This window comes from Rhinichthys klamathensis, unplaced genomic scaffold, assembly GCF_029890125.1.
Source record: "Rhinichthys klamathensis goyatoka isolate OS25496 unplaced genomic scaffold, OSU_Roscu_1.1 h1tg000352l_1, whole genome shotgun sequence".
Taxonomy (NCBI): Eukaryota; Metazoa; Chordata; class Actinopteri; order Cypriniformes; family Leuciscidae; genus Rhinichthys; species Rhinichthys klamathensis.
Window position 1 is genome coordinate 621,300 of NW_026606863.1, and position 22,951 is coordinate 644,250.

General features: G+C 38.3%; 2 protein-coding genes across 3 annotated transcripts in view; both read left to right on the forward strand.

Annotated features, from left to right (window-relative positions):
* Positions 1-17,209, forward strand: part of nid1a (nidogen 1a) — a 59,905-nt gene extending 42,696 nt beyond the window's left edge. The window contains exons 15-20 of the mRNA XM_056232665.1: positions 3,218-3,344; positions 3,944-4,115; positions 5,043-5,200; positions 9,271-9,394; positions 11,565-11,677; positions 16,761-17,209. Of these exons, the coding sequence (XP_056088640.1) occupies positions 3,218-3,344; positions 3,944-4,115; positions 5,043-5,200; positions 9,271-9,394; positions 11,565-11,677; positions 16,761-16,882 (816 nt within the window). The 3' untranslated portion in view covers positions 16,883-17,209. The remainder of the gene's footprint in view (positions 1-3,217; positions 3,345-3,943; positions 4,116-5,042; positions 5,201-9,270; positions 9,395-11,564; positions 11,678-16,760) is intronic.
* A 1,314-nt stretch (positions 17,210-18,523) lies between these two features.
* The window catches only part of lyst (lysosomal trafficking regulator), a 167,023-nt gene continuing 162,595 nt past the window's right edge, over positions 18,524-22,951 (forward strand). For both annotated transcript variants that reach the window (XM_056232662.1, XM_056232663.1), the window contains exons 1-2: positions 18,524-18,614; positions 19,148-19,391. In XM_056232662.1, the coding sequence (XP_056088637.1) occupies positions 19,311-19,391 (81 nt within the window). In that variant the 5' untranslated portion in view covers positions 18,524-18,614; positions 19,148-19,310. The remainder of the gene's footprint in view (positions 18,615-19,147; positions 19,392-22,951) is intronic.

Consider the following 22,951-nt stretch of genomic DNA (forward strand, 5'->3'; position numbering starts at 1 on the left):
ATGCGGTTTAGTACATTTTGAAATGAGTTGGATCCACGAAAACGACTAAAAATTTTGTATAAAATATTTATTTTCAAAACATGTTGGACTCTAAAACTGAAAAAATAAAAATAAAATAATAATAATCAAAGCCAAAAATCTGAACAAGTTGTGTTTCAAATTTTAGGTTGATATCTCAAAAAATGAGCTTTCAGTAAGAGTGTGTTTGGGCGCAGTACCGAACGCTTCCACTAGGACAACCAGACTCCATCACTGCCCATATAAGGGCGCCTCCATTTCCATATGTGTTTTGAGTAATCTGAACTAGAGTCCTGCGCGGGACTGTTTTCTTCATCCCGCTCCCGCCCGCGCCCGCCGAATTTTTGACCATTACCGCCCGCTCCCGCAACGTATGTGTTACACTCCCGCCCGCTCCCGCAATATGTATGTCCACTCCCGCCCGCACCCGCAAAACTCGGATAATTTATTCCCGCACAATAATAGAGATGCACTGACTTTGTGTCTTCTCCCGTCCCGCAGGAAAAAAACGCGTATTTGTATTGCTATTGTTAAAGAGATTCATGGGGTTGTTGGTTTCGTTTCCCTGGCCTGCATGTATTCTGACGCACTGATCAGGAAGATGAATTAGTAAATGTCAGACTTGCCTTGCTCAGGTTTTGTACTGTAAATACCTCGTTTAAGGTTCTTTTCCACATCATTGACATCTCCATCATGTCGTTAGGCTACCTCCCAATCCCGCAGGGGTTTTATTTGTCCGCCCATTCCCGCCCGCAGCAAAGTTCAAACCGCCCGCTCCCGCGAGATTTGCGTTGGGTCCCGCGGGACCCGGCGGGACTCAATCCCAATGCAGCCCTCTAATCTGAACCATTATTTCCACAATTATCATACAATTTATGAAGTAGACATCCTATTCAGAAGTAGTATTGGAAGTTTGGCAGATTTTGACCTCTAAGAAACATAAAAAGAACACGCGTGTGCGTTATAGCTCGCTGCCACATCACAGATGGTGAATCTATTATTTTATGGTCTATTTTATGATCTTTGCGATGGAAGTGAATCAACTTTAGCTGGACAATAACTTTACTCTAGAGCTGCTGTAAAGCCAAAACAAGCTCTGTTACTTTAATTTCCTATTATCACTGTAAAGCTGCTGTGAAACAATCTATATAGTTAAAAGCGCTGTATAAATGAAGGTGACTTGACTATGTAGAAGTGCTTGTGTGGAGTATGTTTAGCACATCATTCAGAAAACTGTTTTGCTCTGTATATTCATCCAGAAGTCTTTGCCCTGATTCATTCCCTGCTGCTTTGAGGCTCTGGTATGCATTAGTGCAAAGCCTGTTTAGGGATGTTAGCAACTTAAGAGTGAACGTGTCACTGTGGTTTGTGTTCTGCTCGTAGTTTGTCTCTCTCGCCTGAATTGTTGATAACACGGAGCCAGAGAACTGCTGGGGGATTTTTAGAATTGCTTAACTCTGTTTTTCTTGGAAATGTTCGTATGAGAGACATTTTGTTTATCGGAGCCATATGCTGCCTCTGCTGATTACATAACCTCCATCGGCATTTAGCCGTATGAATGTGAGGAGAGATTCCAGGAGAAACAGACCAGACCATTTACAAAAGAAAATGATGTTAGCATGCATGTTTTCTGCAGACGCCATGGACTGAACTGGTATTTAGTAAGTGTAAAAATGTACATTACAGTTCAAAAGAGTGAGATTTTTAAAAATTATTTTGCAAATGCAGTAAAATCAATAATATGGCGAAATATTATTACCGTTTCAAATAGCTGTTTTCTATGTGAATATACAGTAAAGTGTAATTTATTCCTGTGATCAAAGCTGAATTTCCAGCATCATTACTCCAGTCTTCAGTGTCACATGATCCTTCAGAAATCACTCTAATATGATGATCTGATGATTATTATCATAATCATAAATGTGTTGAAAACAGTTGTGTTGCTTCATATTTGTGTGGAAACCGTCATACATTTTATTTTTCAGGATTCTTTGATGAATAGAAAGTTAAAAAGAACAGCATTTATTTGAAATAAAAATATTCTGTAGCATGTAACACTGGTAAATACATGTAATCTGTAACACTTTTCTATCAATTCAATGCTTCCTAGCTGAATAAAAGGAATCATTTCTTTCCCCCAAAAAATCTTTTTTAAATGGTAATGTATTATTAAAGTATAGATATTAGTATAAACAAATTGAGAAATCGACCTGTGCTGATGCTATTATATATTCAATTTTCCTGCTTGTTTTTTAGAACTGTATATATGTGTTAAAAACAGTGCACGTTCTCACATAATCTATTTTTTAATCTATTAATTCATAATTATGCACATCGCTTGCTTTTTTGCATGTTTACTGTATATCTATGCTAGTGTGCTGTATCTTTCAGCTCTAATAGTGAAGAATGGCAGAATAAGTCCCGCCTTCTAAATAAAAGAGCCAATCGCTGAGTGTTAAAGTCATCGCATCACTGCAGCTGGTGTTAGAAGCTCACATTGGCTTGTCCAGCCTAAAAAATAAGCTTTTTAACACTATTTGAGCATAAGAAACAACATTTATGGGACTGGTCATGTCAGATTTTGTTGCTGATTTGAAATATGTTATTTAATTGTGAGTTTGGCAAGCTGTTTTTGAGATTTCAGGATTCCCCCATTCAAATAAATAGGACTTGGTCATGAATGAAACAGACTTTCCATGAAATGGACTTTGATATACAGTACATTATAAGAAATGTCAGCACTCGTGGACAGTGCTTCAAACTGTTCAAACAGTTGTGTAAACATGCACAGTCTTCATAAATATTATGGTTTTTCACTATCCCTGGTTATTTTGCCAATTGATTTTGTTTAGCTAGACATTTGGCTCACGCACAAGGTTTGTATTTTCATCTCTTGACTCCTGAAAATGAATTTTTATGGGTTGTTGTGTGCAGCACTGTAGGAAATCATAAATCTGAATGAATCTTCATTCCCATCTGCTCTCATTTATTGCTCACATGTTAACATTTACTGTAACGACTAACATCAGTGAAGCTTATTAAACAAGGGGAAATTCAACCCAGCGTTAAAAACAATCATTTGACTCATGTTTTGTCTAGACAGCAGTTCGCAGACTGAATGCCCGAGGAAAACTAGTGCCGTGTTGTCATCTTAAACACTTCCATGCATGTTTGTGAGATCTTTTTCTTGTTTTTGCAGGAGAAAGTGGTGATTGCGATTGCTTACGACTGCTTGGAGAAGATGGTGTATTGGACAGACATCAGCACACCTGCTATCAGCAAAGCTAATCTACAAGGAGGAGAGCCCGTCCATCTCATTAAATCAGGTAGAGTTCAATAAGACTCGTCCTAATGTCTTCCAAACCTGTGTGATTCATTTTTTTATTAGTTACTGAGCAGTACACTAGGAATTTGTTTCCGCTTTGTTTTTATTCCGAAATTTGTTTTTATCTCACAATTCTGATATTTATGTGGCAAGTTTATATATTTAAATATTTTTCTTGCAATAGCGAGTTTGTGTCTAGCAAATAAACTCGCAATTGCAAGTTATAATGTCCAAATTGCAGGATATAAACTTATTATATATATTTATATATATATATATATATATATATATATATATAAAATCTTATTTTTACTTTGTTTGATCATTGTTAAAAAAAAAGAACAAAAATTTACATTACAAAAACATAGGACAAATGCAATATAAGGAAGATACAAAATGAAATAAACTTTTGAATGTTCTCTGAACATCCATAATGATAAAACTTTCATATTTCTGTTTGCTGGCATTGAACTGCAACTGATATAATGTGCACTGTTACACAATACGAACCATCTCTCTATAAAGGCAGATCGTGGAGACATTTTAATCATTCCCATCATCTAGTATGGTCATATCGCACACCACTGTCTCTTGTTTCAGATCTTGGCAGTCCTGAGGGCATCGCTATCGACCATCTGGGCAGAAACATGTTCTGGACAGACTCCATGAAGGACAGAATTGAAGTTTCCTCATTAGACGGATCCCAGAGGCGTGTCTTGGTTAACACAGACCTGGTTAACCCGAGAGCTATCCTCACCGACCCCACCAATGGGTGTGTTGCATAAATTGCTTAGAGTAGTCTTACAAGTTTTTTATTTTATACTGGTCAACTGGGGATAAAAACTTAGATTGTTCTAAGTAAGATTACTTATTAAGCCACAGGGTCTAAAATTAACTCTTCAAACGTTCAAGTAAAGAAAATTTTACTTTCCTCCCGGATAGAAATGCAACGTAATACATGGTTAAATCAAATTGTAAAAAGGATAATCTAAGCCTTGTAAGAGATTTAATAATGTTTAATAATAATGGCTTTTTTACTGATCTATGCCTGCTCAAAAATTCTGTGTAAAGACATCATGCTGCATAAAAGCAAGATCAAATTATTACCCACTTCTGTCCCTAGTATCAAAGTATCCAGTGGAAATTGTTGTGTAAATGCCACTTTATTAAACAGCCTATGTAAAGACAGCTAAATGCCAGCTCTGAAGCGCTTGTGTGCCACATTTGGCATAATAATACTATTTTATTAAAAATAATTATAAAATAGGTTTTCATAGTTGAAAAATATTTATGGCAGGTGAATTTACACATTTCACCTATGCTAGTTTTGTCAGTTTTACAATAAGCTTTCATTTGTTAAAATGAGTAAACTACATTATTTAACATGAACTAACAATGAAAAATACCTCTAAAGCATGTATTAATCTTAGTTAATGTTAATTTCAAGATTTAATAGACCTGAGCTAACAGGAATGAACTAACAGTCATCAACATTGACAATGATTAATAAATAGTGTATTGCTCATTGCTAGTTAATGTTAGTTAATGCATGAACTATCAGGGCTTTATTGTAAAGTGTCACCGTTTTGTTTATATACTTATTCTTGGCATTATGATTTTGAGTGATTCCCAAAGTACCACTAATTTCTGCAGTGAAATAGTTGTTGGGAAGTGTTTTCAATGTCTGTTTCTCCATCAGCTACATCTACTGGGCCGACTGGAACAGGGACTCCCCTAAAATTGAGATGGCTTACATGGACGGCACAAATCGGAGGGTCCTGGTCAAGGATGACTTGAGCCTCCCCAACGGTTTAACTCACGACCCTCGGACGTCTCTGCTGTGCTGGGCGGACGCCGGTACGGCTCCAGTTCAGAGAAACATTAGGGGCTTTCACACCGGAGGAACCTCTTCATAGTTCCTAGAACTATTTGTGGACGTTCCCGGTTTTTGGCGCGTTCACACCACAGAAAAGGCCCTTGCACACTGAGTCCGAAATGTTCGTATTCGTGATTCGTTGGCTCTGAATTGTCAAAACGTCACTCAAACACCATTGAAACTGCTTGCTACTAGGGATGGGCATTTTTAAAAAATATTGCATTCGAATATTCGGGCTCATAAAAATAGAATATTCGTTTATTTAAATGAGGTTTAACGAAATTTTTTATTTTTTACGTTTAAGTTTTTTTTACGTTTTTGTCACCATTTCTGAACAGGCTTATGATTAGGCAATATACACAGCAAGCTTAAAATATATCTTAAGGTTTTCTTTTAGTTGAAAACATTAAACAATATGAGTAAACAACAGATATAAAGAACAAAAGCATTTAAGCTCAAGCAGGCTAACGGAGAAAAACAACGCTAATAAAGCAGGTCACGCCAGTTATCGTACAGTATCGTTTCTGTTCTTAAACCTGTCTCCCTCAACGAAATTTAAAGGAAACATATGTCTCAAAATCATTTAGCTATAAGATAAGTTATCTCGGATATACAGCTGCGCTTTACCTGCAGTCGTGATGCAGTGATGGACAGCTGTCTTTCCTCAGTCGACTGGTGTTTAGATTTCATGTGATGATAACTCAGATTCATTCATTCATTTGATCAAAAGTAATTCCATTTAGTAAGATCATTTTCATCTGAGTGGCCTAATTCCAAACTTCGCGAGGCAGACGACAACATTATGTGATCAAATACCAGTACAAACAACTTGTTAAACACGCTCCACAGCGCCACCCAGTGCATTCAATTATAATTGTGAGTTATGCCTGGTTCAGATTACACAATTTTAGCCCGATTTTGGCACGATCCGTTTGACGTAGGGTGTCGTGGGGATTCGCAAACGACAACGGGCGTCGGGACGCAAGATTCGATCGTATCATCTCGTATAGTGTGTCATAGTGGGCGACAACCTACGATGCTTCATGACATCATGACAAAAAGACTAGCATGTTTAATTTTTTTAACGGTCGTCCACGACGGGTTCCGTCACATGTATGAGGTTGACCAATAGGAGCACCGAAGCTTTTCCGTACACAACTTTCAAAAATGGCGAAACGAAAGAGAGACGATGGTGCTACTAGGTGGAGTTATGACATGGAGGAAAGGTTCGTGGAGCTGTGGTAACAGTAACAGAAAACAATATCCCCCTTTGGAGGATTGAAAGCCCATACTGTCCTCTTCAAGCAATCCAGGAACGTGTCCATTGTCGGGTTTTCTTTCTTTTTTTACGTTTTTCTGAACACAGGACAGCCAACACTCACCGCTTCATCCATTGTTTGTTTACGTTCGTTTCCGGAAGTCACTCGCTACTAGTTTCGCCTTCTCGATGACGGCACGCGATGACTGGCCAGGAAGCAACGGGTAGTCTGACATGTTTCTTGTCCACGACACGACAAGATTTTATGAGTCAAAATCGCGTAATCTGACACAGTGACTATCGTAACAGACAAAACAAAATCGTGCGATCTGAACCAGGCATTAGTGTTTGGATTTATCATGGATTCACTACATTTACGGCCAGCAAAACAACTTAGTAAAATTCAAATAGCATTTTATTTTTCTAATAATAATTACAGATCGAATCGTCGAAAATTCGAATATTCGTGCACATCCCTACTTGCTACGGATGCGAAAAACGCAGAAAATCGAACCCGATTCGATTTTTTTTATGACGGACGAAAGTTTCGGAGGCAGTGTGCAAGCGTGATTGACGTAATAACGTGAGGTCGTATTTCTTTTTTAAAGTGCAAAAAATTTCGGACGCGAATTTCGGACTCAGTGTGCAAGGGCCTAGGAACGATTTTAGTTCTAGCAACTCTTTTGGAGGAACATATTTAGCTCCTACTTCAGAGTCGGTCTAAACTTAACCAGCACTATAGGGCCCTGTCCCAAATGGCACACTCCGGACTTGTTGACTTCCTCAGAGTCCACACTTCAGTGACGTCATGTAGTGCAGACCTATAGGGCCCTTAGCGCGAGTCCGCGAGGGCGCATTGAGAGGTATTTTTGGGACAGACTCGATCGTCACGCCGGAAACAGGAAGACGGTCTGGTTGTTGTTATGGACAGGAGCTACAGGTTCGGGGAAATATGCGGCCTATTGTTGTTGTGTTTACATATGACTCAGTAAAGCCCTGACATTCTGTTCTATTTATTTAATGAATCATAATGGGATCGTATTATTCAGCTCGCTATTATTAGCCTATGTTTGAGACATGTCGATGATCATAATGTTTGTATAAAAACCGTAGTGATAATTACACTTAAATATTTTCTTCTCAGCCATGTTAACAATTGTCCGTGAGCGAAATCTCCTCCCATCCGTTGTCTGATTGGCCTTTCGCAAGGATTCCTGGGTAGTTAAAGTGCGTGGAGCCTGCATCTATGCGGACAGCTTCGCGGAAGACCGCTTCAAGGGTACACAGGGGGCGCTGCTGAGCACACTTCAGAGCGTTAAAATGCTAAGTGGGACGGCCTACGGACTCGTAGACTGGGCGAGCACGCGCAATTTAAGTCCAGGAGACCGAAAGTCCGCATGAAGTGCGCCATTTGGGACAGGGCCTAGGACGCGAAACACCATCACCCGCCATTTTTAAAAAGGCTGTGTAAACACACCGATTATAGCCTATATATTTACTCCAGAAACTAACTCTACGAACATGTAAAACAGTGATAGATGAGCCTCTTAACCTTTATGCTGAGGAGAAAACCCAACGCAACTTTAAGGGGACCAAGCTAAACATGATTATGTATTTCTGCTCAGCAACACTGGACATCAACCACACGGCATACGCTAATAACTTTTCATTACTGTCTACTTTCTATGCATAACAGATCTATCTAATAACGTAATAAAAGCGCGGCTTACGTCACTTCAGAGTTCCTACCGGCGGTGCGAATGCAACCAGAAAACGTTCCTAAGGGAACCATTAGTTCTCAGGGAACCACACTGGTGGTTAGTTCCTTTAACTATCCGGTGTGAAAGCCCCTATTCACTAGTGCAGTAAAGTCACAGCTGTTTGAGCCTCTCGGCAGGAACTTATTTTGATCACTTGTTTAGCTCCGTTGAAGCCACAAGCTCCATAAAATGTAGGGGTGTAATGATATCCTCATGTCACGATTCAATACATATCACGATACTGAACTCACGAGACCATAGTATTGCGATACTCCAAGACATTTGTTAAAAGGTTAACAAAAAATGCACTGTTGATTAAAATGCTAAATTTGGTTTTACATTTGTGTATGTAAATGAATAGACTTGGACTTGGTGCTGGACACCCAAAGCACAGGACAATAGAGACACCAGAATAACATAACAAATAAGAATATCGTGCAAAAGTTCATTTATTTCAGTAATTCAACTTTGAAACTAATATATTATATAGACTCATTACATGCAAAGTGAGATATTTTAAGCCTTTATTTGTTATAATTTTGATGATTATGGCTTACAGCTTATGAAAACCTTTTCACAATATTCTAATTTTGAATTTGGGGTTTTCATAAGCTGTAAGCCATAATCATCAAAATTATAACAAATAAAGGCTTGAAATATCTCACTTTGCATGCAATGAGTCTATATAATATATTAGTTTCACCTTTTGCATAAAATTCTAATTTTTCGAGTTTCACCTGTATATTTAAAATAATGTAGGCCACTTTTTAATGGTAACATCAGACATTTGGCATTATCAGGACCCACAAATATCCCCCCATTGCATTATTATACATTATATTCAACATTATATATAGTAGTTTAATGTAGTAAAACTTGAATTTTTTTTTTGGGTGAACTATCCACGATACATATTGTTAAATTTTTGTATTGCGATTATATTGTGACACGATATATTGTTACACCCCTAATAAAATGCTTTGCTTGGTTGAAACGTTTGTGTTGATGTTGATGTTTGGTGTTTTTGATGCAGGTACACATAAAGTGGAGTGCATGAACCCGCAGCAGGGCAGTCGGACGCAGCTTATGGAGGAAATCCAGTATCCCTTCGGATTGACTACTGATGGAAAGAACCTCTACTACACTGACTGGATGAGGTGAACCTTCCCTTTAACAGCTTTATGCTTTTGTGAGAAGTTAAAGTCCACCTGTAGTCAATCATTGTATCCCTTAAAACTCAATTTGATCACCAAAATGACATTTAAATGTTATTTCCTTGAAAAATTCATCAGGCCTTAAAATATCTTGAATGTAACTCGACACCCTTGCCTCATTTAGTAAACGTGGTTCTATGAATATGCAAATGAGCCCCGCCTCCACTCACTCACTCAGCTCAGAGATCCACTGGTTGACGATCACACGTTGATCTGATTGGTTACAAGGTCGTTTGTGACGTCAGAAACACCAGCGATTTCAAACAGTGTTTTTTTTAAACACATGATTTGTCTTAAAGCATATTAAAAACACCTTATAGACATAAACAACATTAAAAGCTTAATTTTCTTCAAGTAACTGAAATCAAGTGAAAGGTCGGTTAGATTTTTGTGAGTTTTTGAAAGAAGCCTTTTCTGCTGACCAAGACTCAAAAATACAGTAAAAACAGTAATGTTGTGAAATATTATCTCAATTTAAAGGTGAACTATGTAAGATTATTTGCTAAAATACATTCTCTAAACCCAGTTTATTGTTCATTGACTACTATCAGTATCCCATTCATAGGTTTATCTCACCCAAAAGTGTAAATATTGAACAAAATAATGTGAAAATCATCAGATTTGGTCTTGGTGTTGTTTGTTCGTGGTTCAGAGAGCAAGGTCAAGGTTCAGTCCACTAAACCTGTGAGCTCAACAGCTCTCTGTTCTTCTAAGGCCTTGATGTGTCTGTTCGCGAGCACAGATTTGGCGCTTTAACCCTGAGTGTGTTTGCTATGCTGAGGTCGGGTCAAGAGGCCTGTGTCAAGGCTAGTTGCAGCTGTGTGCAATTTCACGGCCCGTCCTGTGGCCTCTCTCTGATCTTGTTCATGATTGAGCTTATTATAGCAATCGAGAACAATGAGCAGAACAAAAATAACTCATCAGCATGCATTACAGCAGTGAGAATTTGGGAGGAAAATGTCTTTATCGCAGTCCAAATGTTGTCAGGTCCTGCTCCAATTAGTTGCATAAACTTAGGAATTTGTTTATGCATTATTATCAATGGACGGATGACAGTTTTGAGAAGAAAAATAAACTAATTTAGTTTAATTTAGTTGAAAGTCCCCCTGTGGTGAAAATCCAGCGTGTCTATGTGGTGTTTTAATATGCTTTAAGACAAACCATGTGTAAATTCACAAGTCAAGATTATTTTTTGAGTATTTTCTCCTTAAACTTACTAACGACTCGAGTTACTGCCAGAGGAGTAATCAGACTGATTTAATTTGATTTTAATGTTATTTAGTTTATTTTTGCATTATATTACCACAATTGTCTACAGTATAGTGCTATCCAATCATTGACTCATTTTACGATGATCAAACCAGTTATTTTTGATTAATCGTCTATGGAAATATTCCTTTATTGTAACAACTTCAATTTGATCAAATTATTGAGGATTGCACTGTAAAGTAAGTGCATGAAAAAATGCAAACAATATTGTTTTAAATGCATCAAAAGTTTTCCCTTAAACCTAAAATAGACTTTAGTTGTAATTAATATTTTATGTTTTTTTGTACTGTATCTTGCAATAAATAAGGTGATCAGACTCTGAATTATTGTGCATACACATACAGTATGGTTTTCCCGCTCCCCTTTAAATCACAAAATATGCCTTAGAAATTATGCAAATCAGTCTTAATAGTTCTTAATGCAAAATGCAATTGTAAGTTTTCCTCTTTTGATTTTATTTTCCGTGTATGGTTAGCAGAGTACAGTACAATACAGTAAAAATTATGAAATATTATTACAATTTAAAATTGCTGTTTTCTATGTGAATATACAGTAAAGTGTAATTTATTCCTGTGATCAAAGCTGAATTTTCAGCATCATTACTCCAGTCTTCAGTGTCACATGATCCTTCAGAAATCACTCTAATATGAGGATCTGATGCTGAAGAAACATTTATGGTTATTATCAGTGTTGAAAACAGTTGTGTTGCTTCAGAAACCGTGATGTACTACCATTCAAAAGTTTGGGGAAAGTAAAATACCCTTCATTATTCATATATATACTGTACATTCATATGTATTATAAGAATAAAGAGTTGTGTGTGTGTGTGTTTGTGTTGGATTAGGGGTGCTGTAGTCGTGGTGGATCGCTACTCTAGAAGAGAGGTCGATGAGTTCCAGCCCCAGAAACGAACACGTCTGTACGGGATTACCACGGCACACGCCACCTGCCCATCTGGTACGAGTCCTCTTCCTCATGTGTTTCACTTCTTAAAGGGTTAGTTCACCCAAAAATGAAAATGATGTCATTAATGACTCTCCCTCATGTCGCTCCAAGCCCGTAAGACCTCCGTTCATCTTCAGGACACAGTTTAAGATATTTTAGATTTATTCCGAGAGCTTTCTGTCCCTCCATTGTAAATGTGTGTACGGTATACTGTCCTTGTCCAGAAAGGAAATAAAGACATCATCAAAGTAGTCCATGTGACATCAGTGGGTTAGTTAGAGTGTGTTGAAGCATCGAAAATACATTTTGCTCCAAAAATAACAGAAACTAGGACTTTATTCAGCATTGTATTGTCTTCCGGTTCTGTTGTGGATCCGCGTTCAGTGCCGCCGCTGACGTAAGACGCTGCTGACGTGTGTGTGTGTGTGTGTGTGTGTGTGTATTCTGGTTCTGTTGTGGATCCGCGTTCAGTGCCGCTGCTGACGTAAGACGCTGCTGACGTGTGTCTGGTGTGTGTGTGTGTGTGTGTATTCTGGTTCTGTTGTGGATCCGCGTTCAGTGCCGCCGCTGACGTAAGACGCTGCTGATGTGTGTCTGGTGTGTGTGTGTGTGTGTGTGTGTGTGTATTCTGGTTCTGTTGTGGATCCGCGTTCAGTGCCGCCGCTGACGTAAGACGCTGCTGACGTGTGTCTGGTGTGTGTGTGTGTGTGTGTGTATTCTGGTTCTGTTGTGGATCCGCGTTCAGTGCCGCCGCTGACGTAAGACGCTGCTGACGTGTGTCTGGTGTGTGTGTGTGTGTGTGTGTGTGTGTGTGTGTGTGTGTGTATTCTGGTTCTGTTGTGGATCCGCGTTCAGTGCCGCTGCTGACGTGTGTCTGGTGTGTGTGTGTGTGTGTGTGTATTCTGGTTCTGTTGTGGATCCGCGTTCAGTGCCGCCGCTGACGTAAGACGCTGCTGACGTGTGTCTGGTGTGTGTGTGTGTGTGTGTGTGTGTGTATTCTGGTTCTGTTGTGGATCCGCGTTCAGTGCCGCTGCTGACGTGTGTCTGGTGTGTGTGTGTGTGTGTGTGTGTATTCTGGTTCTGTTGTGGATCCGCGTTCAGTGCCGCTGCTGACGTAAGACGCTGCTGACGTGTGTCTGGTGTGTGTGTGTGTGTGTGTGTGTGTGTATTCTGGTTCTGTTGTGGATCCGCGTTCAGTGCCGCCGCTGACGTAAGACGCCGCTGACGTGTGTCTGGTGTGTGTGTGTGTGTGTGTGTGTGTGTGTATTCTGGTTCTGTTGTGGATCCGCGTTCAGTGCCGCTGCTGACGTAAGACGCTGCTGACGTGTGTCTGGTGTGTGTGTGTGTGTGTGTGTGTATTCTGGTTCTGTTGTGGATCCGCGTTCAGTGCCGCCGCTGACGTAAGACGCTGCTGACGTGTGTCTGGTGTGTGTGTGTGTGTGTGTGTGTGTGTGTGTTCTGGTTCTGTTGTGGATCCGCGTTCAGTGCCGCTGCTGACGTAAGACGCTGCTGACGTGTGTCTGGTGTGTGTGTGTGTGTGTGTGTGTATTCTGGTTCTGTTGTGGATCCGCGTTCAGTGCCGCTGCTGACGTAAGACGCTGCTGACGTGTGTCTGGTGTGTGTGTGTTTGTGTGTGTGTGTGTGTGTCTGGTGTGTGTGTGTGTGTGTGTGTGTGTATTCTGGTTCTGTTGTGGATCCGCGTTCAGTGCCGCCGCTGACGTAAGACGCTGCTGACGTGTGTCTGGTGCGTCCTATAAAAAAACTATAAAATATCTTAAACTGTGTCCCGAAGATGAACGGAGGTCTTACGGGCTTGGAACGACATGAGGGAGAGTCATTAATGACATAATTTAAATTTTTGGGTGAACTAACCCTTTAAGAACCATAACTATAACCATAACAATATTAGCATCACACCAACAGACGATATCGTTAAATCTGTTTATTTACGCGCTGCATTTTGTCGTCTGTCTCTTTAAATGTTCGAGCTCTAAAAGCAGAATTAATTCTGATTGGCTGTCAATGTTTTTATCATTCATCAGCTGGAAAAAATTGTTCAGAAAAAGTGATTCCAATGATATAGTTTCTCTGTGCCATTATCGTAATATTTGTGGTGTGGATTCTGCTATTTTTTAAATACTTTTAACAATTAGAAGTCAAGTCACCTTTTTTTCTATAGCGCTTTATATAATGTGAATTGTTTCAAAGCAGCTTTACGGTGATAACAGGAAAATAATGCATTTTGTGTTTTTGAAGCTCTAAAAAACATCCATCCATCATAAAAGTAATCCATACAACTCACATTATTAAATTCAAAAAGTCTGAGCAGTGTAAATTGCTTACATTTTATTATTAAATTAAAAAAATCTGAGCAGTAAAAATAACTTACATTTTATTATTAAATTCAAAAAGTCTGAGCATTAAAAATAACTTAAATTTTATTATTAAATTCAAAAAGTCTGAGCTGTAAAAATAACTTCAATTTTATTATTAAATTAAAAAAGTCTGAGCAGTAAAAATAACTTAAATTTTATTATTAAATTTAAAAAGTCTGAGCAGTAAAAATAACTTAAATTTTATTATTAAATTCAAAAAGTCTGAGCAGTAAAAATAACTTAAATTTTATTATTAAATTCAAAAAGTCTGAGCATTAAAAATAACTTAAATTTTATTATTAAATTCAAAAAGTCTGAGCAGTAAAAATAACTTACATTTTATTATTAAATTTAAAAAGTCTGAGCAGTAAAAATAACTTACATTTTATTATTAAATTTAAAAAGTCTGAGCAGTAAAAATAACTTACATTTTATTATTAAATTAAAAAAGTCTGAGCAGTAAAAAAGCTTAAATTTTATTATTAAATTAAAAAAGTCTGAGCAGTAAAAATAACTTAAATTTTATTATTAAATTCAAAAAGTCTGAGCATTAAAAATAACTTAAATGTTATTATTAAATTCAAAAAGTCTGAGCAGTAAAAATAACTTAAATTTTATTATTAAAATAAAAAGTCTGAGCAGTAAAAATAACTTACATTTTATTATTAAATTCAAAAAGTCTGAGCATTAAAAATAACTTAAATTTTATTATTAAATTCAAAAAGTCTGAGCAGTAAAAATAACTTACATTTTATTATTAAATTCAAAAACTCTGAGCAGTAAAAATAACTCAAATTTTATTACTAAATTAAAAAAGTGAGCAGTAAAAATAGCTTAAATTTTATTACTAAGTTCAAAAAGTCTGAGCAGTAAAAATAACTTAAATTTTATTATTAAATTGAAAAAGTCTGAGCAGTAAAAATAGCTTAAATTGTATTATTAAATGGGTTAATAAATGCCTTCTGAAGCAAAAATATCCATATTTATAACTTTATAAACTATAATAACTGGCTTCGATCCAGCAGAAGGGTGACCCCTGACCCGACGTAGACATAGTGTAGGTTTGGTGAGAACTGATGAAAGCGGATTTATTATTTTTATTAACCTGAACCCCTAAAACAAAGGTTGAAATGATTGTAATACCCACAACAGAACACATTTGTACTATCAGGGTTCGTTCAAGGTGCTTAAAGTACTTGAATTTGACTTTTTTAAATTTTAAGTCCCGGAAAACCTTTGAAAATAGCCATATTTACAAAGAGCTACTTGAAAAGTGCTGGACTTATTTAAATACAATATATATGATTAATAACATTTTTCAGAAAAAACACAAATGCAATCTTTTCACGCAAAATTAACAGTGCAATTTGTTGAGGTCAATCTGTAAAGAAAGACTACACGCCTGTGCACATATATATTCAAACGCGCATTCCTATAGACTAAACAACACGTAATACACACGTGCACGCCGTCAGCGTTTTCACAGATTCACGTTTTTGAAGTTTGCGCGGAGATGATAACGTTTTTCACCATTTTTCATCGCTTGTACCTTGGAACCTGTTTCGAAGTTTGCGTTCGAGTCGCCAAACACTGTTGTTGTGCAAATGAACAGGTCGGAGCGCATTAAGAGGCCTCTAAGTTAATAACTAATGATCTTTGCGATGGAAGTGAATCAATCAAAACTAACTTTAGCTGGACAATAACTTTATTCTAGAGCTGCTGTAAAGCCAAAACAATCTCTGTTACTTTAATTTCCTATTATCACTGTAAAGCAGCTTTAAAACAATCTATATTGGTAAAAGCGCTATATAAATGAAGGTGACTTGACTTATTTTTATTATTTAATTATTTATTTATTTAACAGGGACAATGCACAATATATGTACTAGGGGTGCGCCAAAATATCGATATGGCGATATCTCACGATATTTACTCCCGCGATCGATTCTCGATGCGCTTTTGCCAAGTATCGATCTTAAAAGCCGTTATAAAACGCTCTATTCATTATCCGAGTTGACTGGATTTGACTAGCTTTCATGAGGCACACACGCAAGTCTCTCGCTCTCTCGAGCTCTGTGAGAAAGCCGTGGTTGGTGCTGGCTCGAAGCCGACACACCCCGGCGTAAACATTTTTATTACTACTGATTGCAGCAATGTTACACTAAAATAGTGTCTGTGACTGTTTTGTTGCAACTGATAAGACACAAGTTGTTTTTGTTATTGTGTTTCATCCAAAAAAATAAATGGAGATTAATTTTCCTAATTAAAAAAAAAAAATTTCTTAAAACATGATATTGTGAGTTATTACTGATAATATATCGATTATCGCAGTATCGCCATATCGTGATATTATCGGTATCGTGAACAATGTATCGCATATCGTATCGTATTGTGAAGTAGCCAGCGATTCCCAGCCCTAATATGTACTGTACCAGATTTAGCTAAAAGCTAATTCCTATCTGCAGTCCCTGGGCATTGAAAAAAAAAAGAAATAATAATAATAAAATAAAATATATATAAACCAAATATACCAAACCCCCCAAAACCATAATAAACACACCATCAATAATCCAAATACAAAAATAAACAAACTGTTATTACAAGAATTTTACCATACTGACCACATTCAGTGTCTCTCAATGACTACAAACCTGATTGTCCTTCAACCATATTTTTTGACTTGACTTGACTGACATGAGATGGTCAATGTTCCCCATCAGGTCAAAACTACTGCTCGACCAATAACGGCGGCTGCACACACTTATGTCTGGCGACCCCTGCTGGCCGATCATGCAGATGTCCCGACAACGCTGTCGGACTGGGGTGTGTGGAGCAACTGTAACTCGGCACGAACTGAAGAAGATTCAGTCACACGACCCTTCATCTGAATCTGGTGTGAAGCGCCGTCCGTCATGATCCACTGAAACATGCAATGAAGCCACACTTTCTATTAAACATTTTGAAATGCATCCTTGCCTTAAATATGCTCATGGTGCTTTAAAGAGCAAATACATGCTAATTAGGTCATTGTGAATATCTCTAACAACTAACATTATTACCCCGATACTGAGAGTATCCTTTCTAAACAAATAATGAGACAATTGTGACATAACCTGACATAAATACATGTTTACACATACAACTGTTCAATAAAATCATATTTTGTTTATTTAGCCTTGTCATATTTTTATATATTGTTCAAGTGCTTGTTTACTAATTAAAACTGCTTTTGTTTTACTCACACTCATTGTCCAAACTCTCATGCTGAGTGTGATAATGAGTCTCAGAAGGTAAATAGAGGTAAATAAAGCACTTTTGCACTGGAATGACCAGCAGAGGGCAACAGCAGCCTAAAAATCAGATCAAAATATCTTAGCAAACCATTAATATTCTGGTTATTCTTTTCTTATCTCTGTCTGACTGTTCAGATCATTAATTACGTCATATCATCATACGTCATGTTATCAAGTGTTGTCGCCACTGAAAAAATCATGAATTTCAGCTGATTTATGATAACTGGAAATGTAATAGAAGTAAATGAGTAGAAGTGATTAAATATATTGGACACCATTTAAAAATAGAAAAAGAAACAAGCATTGTGTTCTCAAACTCCCTTTCTGTTATCATAATGGAAGTAATAATGAAAAGTCTGAAAAATAAACAAAAACATTTTGAGATGAAAAAATTAATAGTGATGCATTTAAGTGTATACAAACTAGTGCTGTCAAATCGATTAATCACATCTCTATATATACAGTATATATATATATATATATATATATATATGTGTGTGTGTGTGTATATATATGTGTGTGTGTGTGTGTTTGTTTATATAATATGTGTGTGTAAGTATATATATATATATATATACACATACACAGTACACACACACACACACACACATAAACTATTATGTTTGATGCGATCAATCGATTTGATGGCACTAATACAAATATTTTTAATTATAAGATTAAATACATGCACATACAATTCATAATATTAGACATTTATGTTATGGATAGTTAAAGTGTGTATTATGGTGCTATAGCTAGTACTATAAGGGAAATGTCTGACTCGAACACTTAAATAATGAATGAATCTGTACAAAAGAATAGTGACATCATGGAAAAGTGACTTAAATCTGATCAGAGATCATACTTAAAATACGTCTAAATAATGAACTGCTTCGGGCTTTTAAAACACTCCCGCAAACATCCTCTTATTCAGACAATAAAGAGGAAAATGAAGATGCCCTGATGCCCTGTGATTGGCGAACATTATTGAGACACTGCTCAATTGCGTCATCACGTCAGCCCCGCCCACAACGGGAACAAGAGACGCACGCTTGTAAGCCCCGCCCCCTCAGGGGGGACACGATTGGCGTCATCAGAATGACTGGTGAGAGGGAGCGTCCTCAGAGGCCGCAGATTTGATTGTCAGGATGTTAGCGTCTATTCAACCAATGTCCACTTAGGATTCTGTTTTGTGGGCGTAATTTCCTGTCCTGTTTTGCATGTCATTTTTTTGTCTTCTAAATTGCTTGTGTATATGTTAGAAGGAAGACCGGAGACGAGGTACGTAAATTGTAACTTAATTGTATTTAACACGTCTTAAACGTTACGTTCAGATGAATAATACGGCTACAGTGATTAAAATGGCTGGTTGGAATTGTGCAACCTCATAATAGAAAGAAGTAAATCAATGAGTGTTAGCCTAAGCTGTGCTGCGGGATATTCTGCGTCTGCTGTTGCGTGAAATGATCCAGATCCACGCAAACATGAGTTCCTGTCTGCAGATACGAACCAAACAATCTTTATTTGTTCTGGTTAATGTATTTTGTACTGGTTAATTCACGCTAATGTTGACACCGAAGCTAATATAAGTCCCAACTTGTATTCAACAGAAAACAGTGTACTCTAATATTACTGCTTCATTTGTCTGCTTGTACTGTAACTTGACAGCAACTGTCAGCTAGATGTAATAAACTGACAGGAATAACGTACTTTTTACGTCATTGAATGCGAACTGTAATTTGCTGATGAATGGTGCAGTGCAGAGCTTAATTCGCGCCAGTCGTACATTTAAAAGTTCTATTTCATCTCTGTAGGTAGTAACGGATTTAACGGACTTTACATCTCTTAATCTGGATGGAACCCTAATGAAATGATACGTCGTTCCCGCGCATGCAGTTCGAATTTACCCGCGGGATTTTAGAGCTTCTGTTCTGTCGCTGCTGTGGATGAACCGGAGCCGGTGGCGCTCACCTGGACATGGCCAGCTCACACCTGGCTGATCTGTCCCAGGCCTGGGACAACTACATGGACTGCCGTTCACAGGGCGCAGATCTACAGGTGAGCGCTAGTAGATTGACAAACGTTGTTTGTGGGGCTTGTAAAATACTTGCTTGACAAAGCATTTAAGTCTGAAAGTTATGCAGTTCAAACAGAGGTTTGAAGTTTCAAAGCTTTGTGGTGGCTAGGGTGTATTAGACAGACATTTCCAGTGGATTTTTTTTAAAATATCTTGAATTATTGTTTTTAGAAAACAACTATCCATCCATTTAAAAGAAGCACTGTGATGCTACTACAGTGTGGTTTAATGCAGGGTTTTCAATATTTTAGATGCCACACAAATAATATGATCATCATCATTCGAGGGACCCCAAACCAAAATTTAAAAGACAGCTAGCCTATATATTTTAATGTTTAAAGACCCAATTTCTACTATAACAATGTATATTATGAATATGTGTAAAATATTACTTGGAAAATATTTAGTTTGTTATAATTTTCGTAAACGAAAATTCTGTTATTTATTACTCATCCTCATGTAGTTCCAAACCCGTAAGACTTTCGTTCATCTGACATCTAAGCAACTACCATTTTGATCCTTCAAAAAGTTCATAAAAAGATCGTAAAACAAATCAAAATGTATAGAGTGGTTTAGTCCAAATTTTCTGAGGAGACTATCACTTTATATGATCAACAGATTGAATTTAGGCTTTTATTCACATATAAACTTTGATCAGCGGACATAAACGGAAGCTCAAACGAACCTGCTTGATGCTCGAGAGCAAACCTTTAGCGGAAGCCTATCACGATAATGAACCTCATTGGTTCTTCTGAAGCTCAAACGTGCTGCGTAACACGAGAATGAACCTCATTGGTTCTTTCTGAAACTCAAACGTGCTGCGTAACACAAGAATGACCCTCATTGGTTCTTTCTGAAGCTCAAACGTGCTGCGTAACACGAGAATGAACCTCATTGGTTCTTTCTGAAGCTCAAACGTGCTGCGTAACACGAGAATGAACCTCATTGGTTCTTTCTGAAGCTCAAACGTGCTGCGTAACACAAGAATGAACCTCATTGGTTCTTTCTGAAGCTCAAACGTGCTGCGTAACACGAGAATGAACCTCATTGGTTCTTTCTGAAGCTCAAACGTGCTGCGTAACATGAGAATGAACCTCATTGGTTCTTTCTGAAGCTCAAACGTGCTGCGTAACACGAGAATGAACCTCATTGGTTCTTTCTGAAGCTCAAACGTGCTGCGTAACATGAGAATGAACCTCATTGGTTCTTTCTGAAACTCAAACGTGCTGCGTAACACGAGAATGAACCTCATTGGTTCTATCTGAAGCTCAAACGTGCTGCGTAACACGAGAATGAACCTCATTGGTTCTTTCTGAAGCTCAAACGTGCTGCGTAACACGAGAATGAACCTCATTGGTTCTTTCTGAAGCTCAAACGTGCTGCGTAACACGAGAATGAACCTCATTGGTTCTTTCTGAAGCTCAAACGTGCTGCGTAACACGAGAATGAACCTCATTGGTTCTTGCTGAAGCTCAAACGTGCTGCGTAACACGAGAATGAACCTCATTGGTTCTTTCTGAAGCTCAAACGTGCTGCGTAACACGAGAATGAACCTCATTGGTTCTTTCTGAAGCTCAAACGTGCTGCGTAACACGAGAATGAACCTCATTAGCCGCGTTTCCACGGTCGGGCCAGTGCTAGGCCAGGGCTTTAAACGGGCCGTGCCGGGCTAATAGCCTCGGGCCAGTAGCACCTGGCCTGCGTTTCCACTGTCGGGCCAGAAGCTCCACAGCGCGTCACTAAAACACGCCCGCAACACGCCTCTCTGGAACAACGTCACACTAACCCATCATTTCACCAACAAATGGAAGTTTTATCAGAAAACTAATCAGAAAGAAATCACTGGAAACAGCGTGCATCGCAAAACAAACATGATAAAAGCGGCCGTTTGCTGGCATTTTTGTTGTTTACTTGAATATTTAAAACCCAAGCATCGATGTTTTACCACAGGTTTACAATAAAAAGTGATACATTGATCATAATGAATTAATTTATGTCAAAATTGCACATTAGTCACACAGAAATAAATGACCGTTAACGTTAGGTCTATTTCACAAAAGAAAGAGGACACACTTACATTATTCAGTCGAGGCTGTTTCTGTTTATTGGTAGTTACAGGACATATCACATTTAGAAACAATGATAATTTCTACAAATAATGTTATATGCCACCAAAAATACGACCTGAGGAGCGTTAGCACAGTCTCGACTCCCAGTAGCTACAGATATATTTTCAGTCAGAGAAACAGGAAGCTCCCGAAAAAAAGTAGATAGTCCGGTATAAAGAGACTACTAGTATATGTAGGCTACTGACAGATAAAATAAAAACATGATTGTGATAGCCTTTATGATTGGTCTGACTTCTTCAAGCGTTCACCATGTTTTTTTACTATGCGTATCTTCAAGCGTTTACTATGCTTACTATGGTAATGGTTAGCGCGCATAGTCTTTTGCATCGCGTATAAATATTTCTACCTTATACGGTGATCAGAATCCACATCGGATCACAAACAGAAGGCATTAAAACATGAAAGTGAATTAAATTATTTTAAAAGTCTTTAATGCTGAGCTGACAGAATCATTCGGCGCTCCTGTCTCTCGACTCAGGTAATCCCCGCCTCTGTTCGTAACCACTCCTCTAGCCCGAGCTGGCCCGCTTTGGCCCAAGGTATTCGACGGGCCAGAAATCCTGGCCGTTGGCCCCGAGTAAGCCCCGATCAAGCCCCGGAAGTGACAGTGGAAACGCGACTGGCCCTGGCACGCACTAGCACGGCCCGGCCCTGGCCCGGCAGTGGAAACGCGGCTAATGGTTCTTTCTGAAGCTCAAACGTGCTGCGTAACACGAGAATGAACCTCATTGGTTCTTTCTGAAGCTCAAACGTGCTGCGTAACACGAGAATGAACCTCATTGGTTCTTTCTGAAACTCAAACGTGCTGCGTAACACGAGAATGAACCTAATTGGTTCTTTCTGAAGCTCAAACGTGCTGCGTAACACGAGAATGAACCTCATTGGTTCTTTCTGAAGCTCAAACGTGCTGCGTAACACGAGAATGAACCTCATTGGTTCTTTCTGAAGCTCAAACGTGCTGCGTAACACGAGAATGAACCTCATTGGTTCTTTCTGAAGCTCAAACGTGCTGCGTAACACGAGAATGAACCTCATTGGTTCTTTCTGAAGCTCAAACGTGCTGCGTTACACGAGAATGAACCTCATTGGTTCTTTCTGAAGCTCAAACGTGCTGCGTAACACGAGAATGAACCTCATTGGTTCTTTCTGAAGCTCAAACGTGCTGCGTAACACGAGAATGAACCTCATTGGTTCTTTCTGAAGCTCAAACGTGCTGCGTAACACGAGAATGAACCTCATTGGTTCTTTCTGAAGCTCAAACGTGATGCGTAACACGAGAATGAACCTCATTGGTTCTTTCTGAAGCTCAAACGTGCTGCGTAACACGAGAATGAACCTCATTGGTTCTTTCTGAAGCTCAAACGTGCTGCGTAACACGAGAATGAACCTCATTGGTTCTTTCTGAAGCTCAA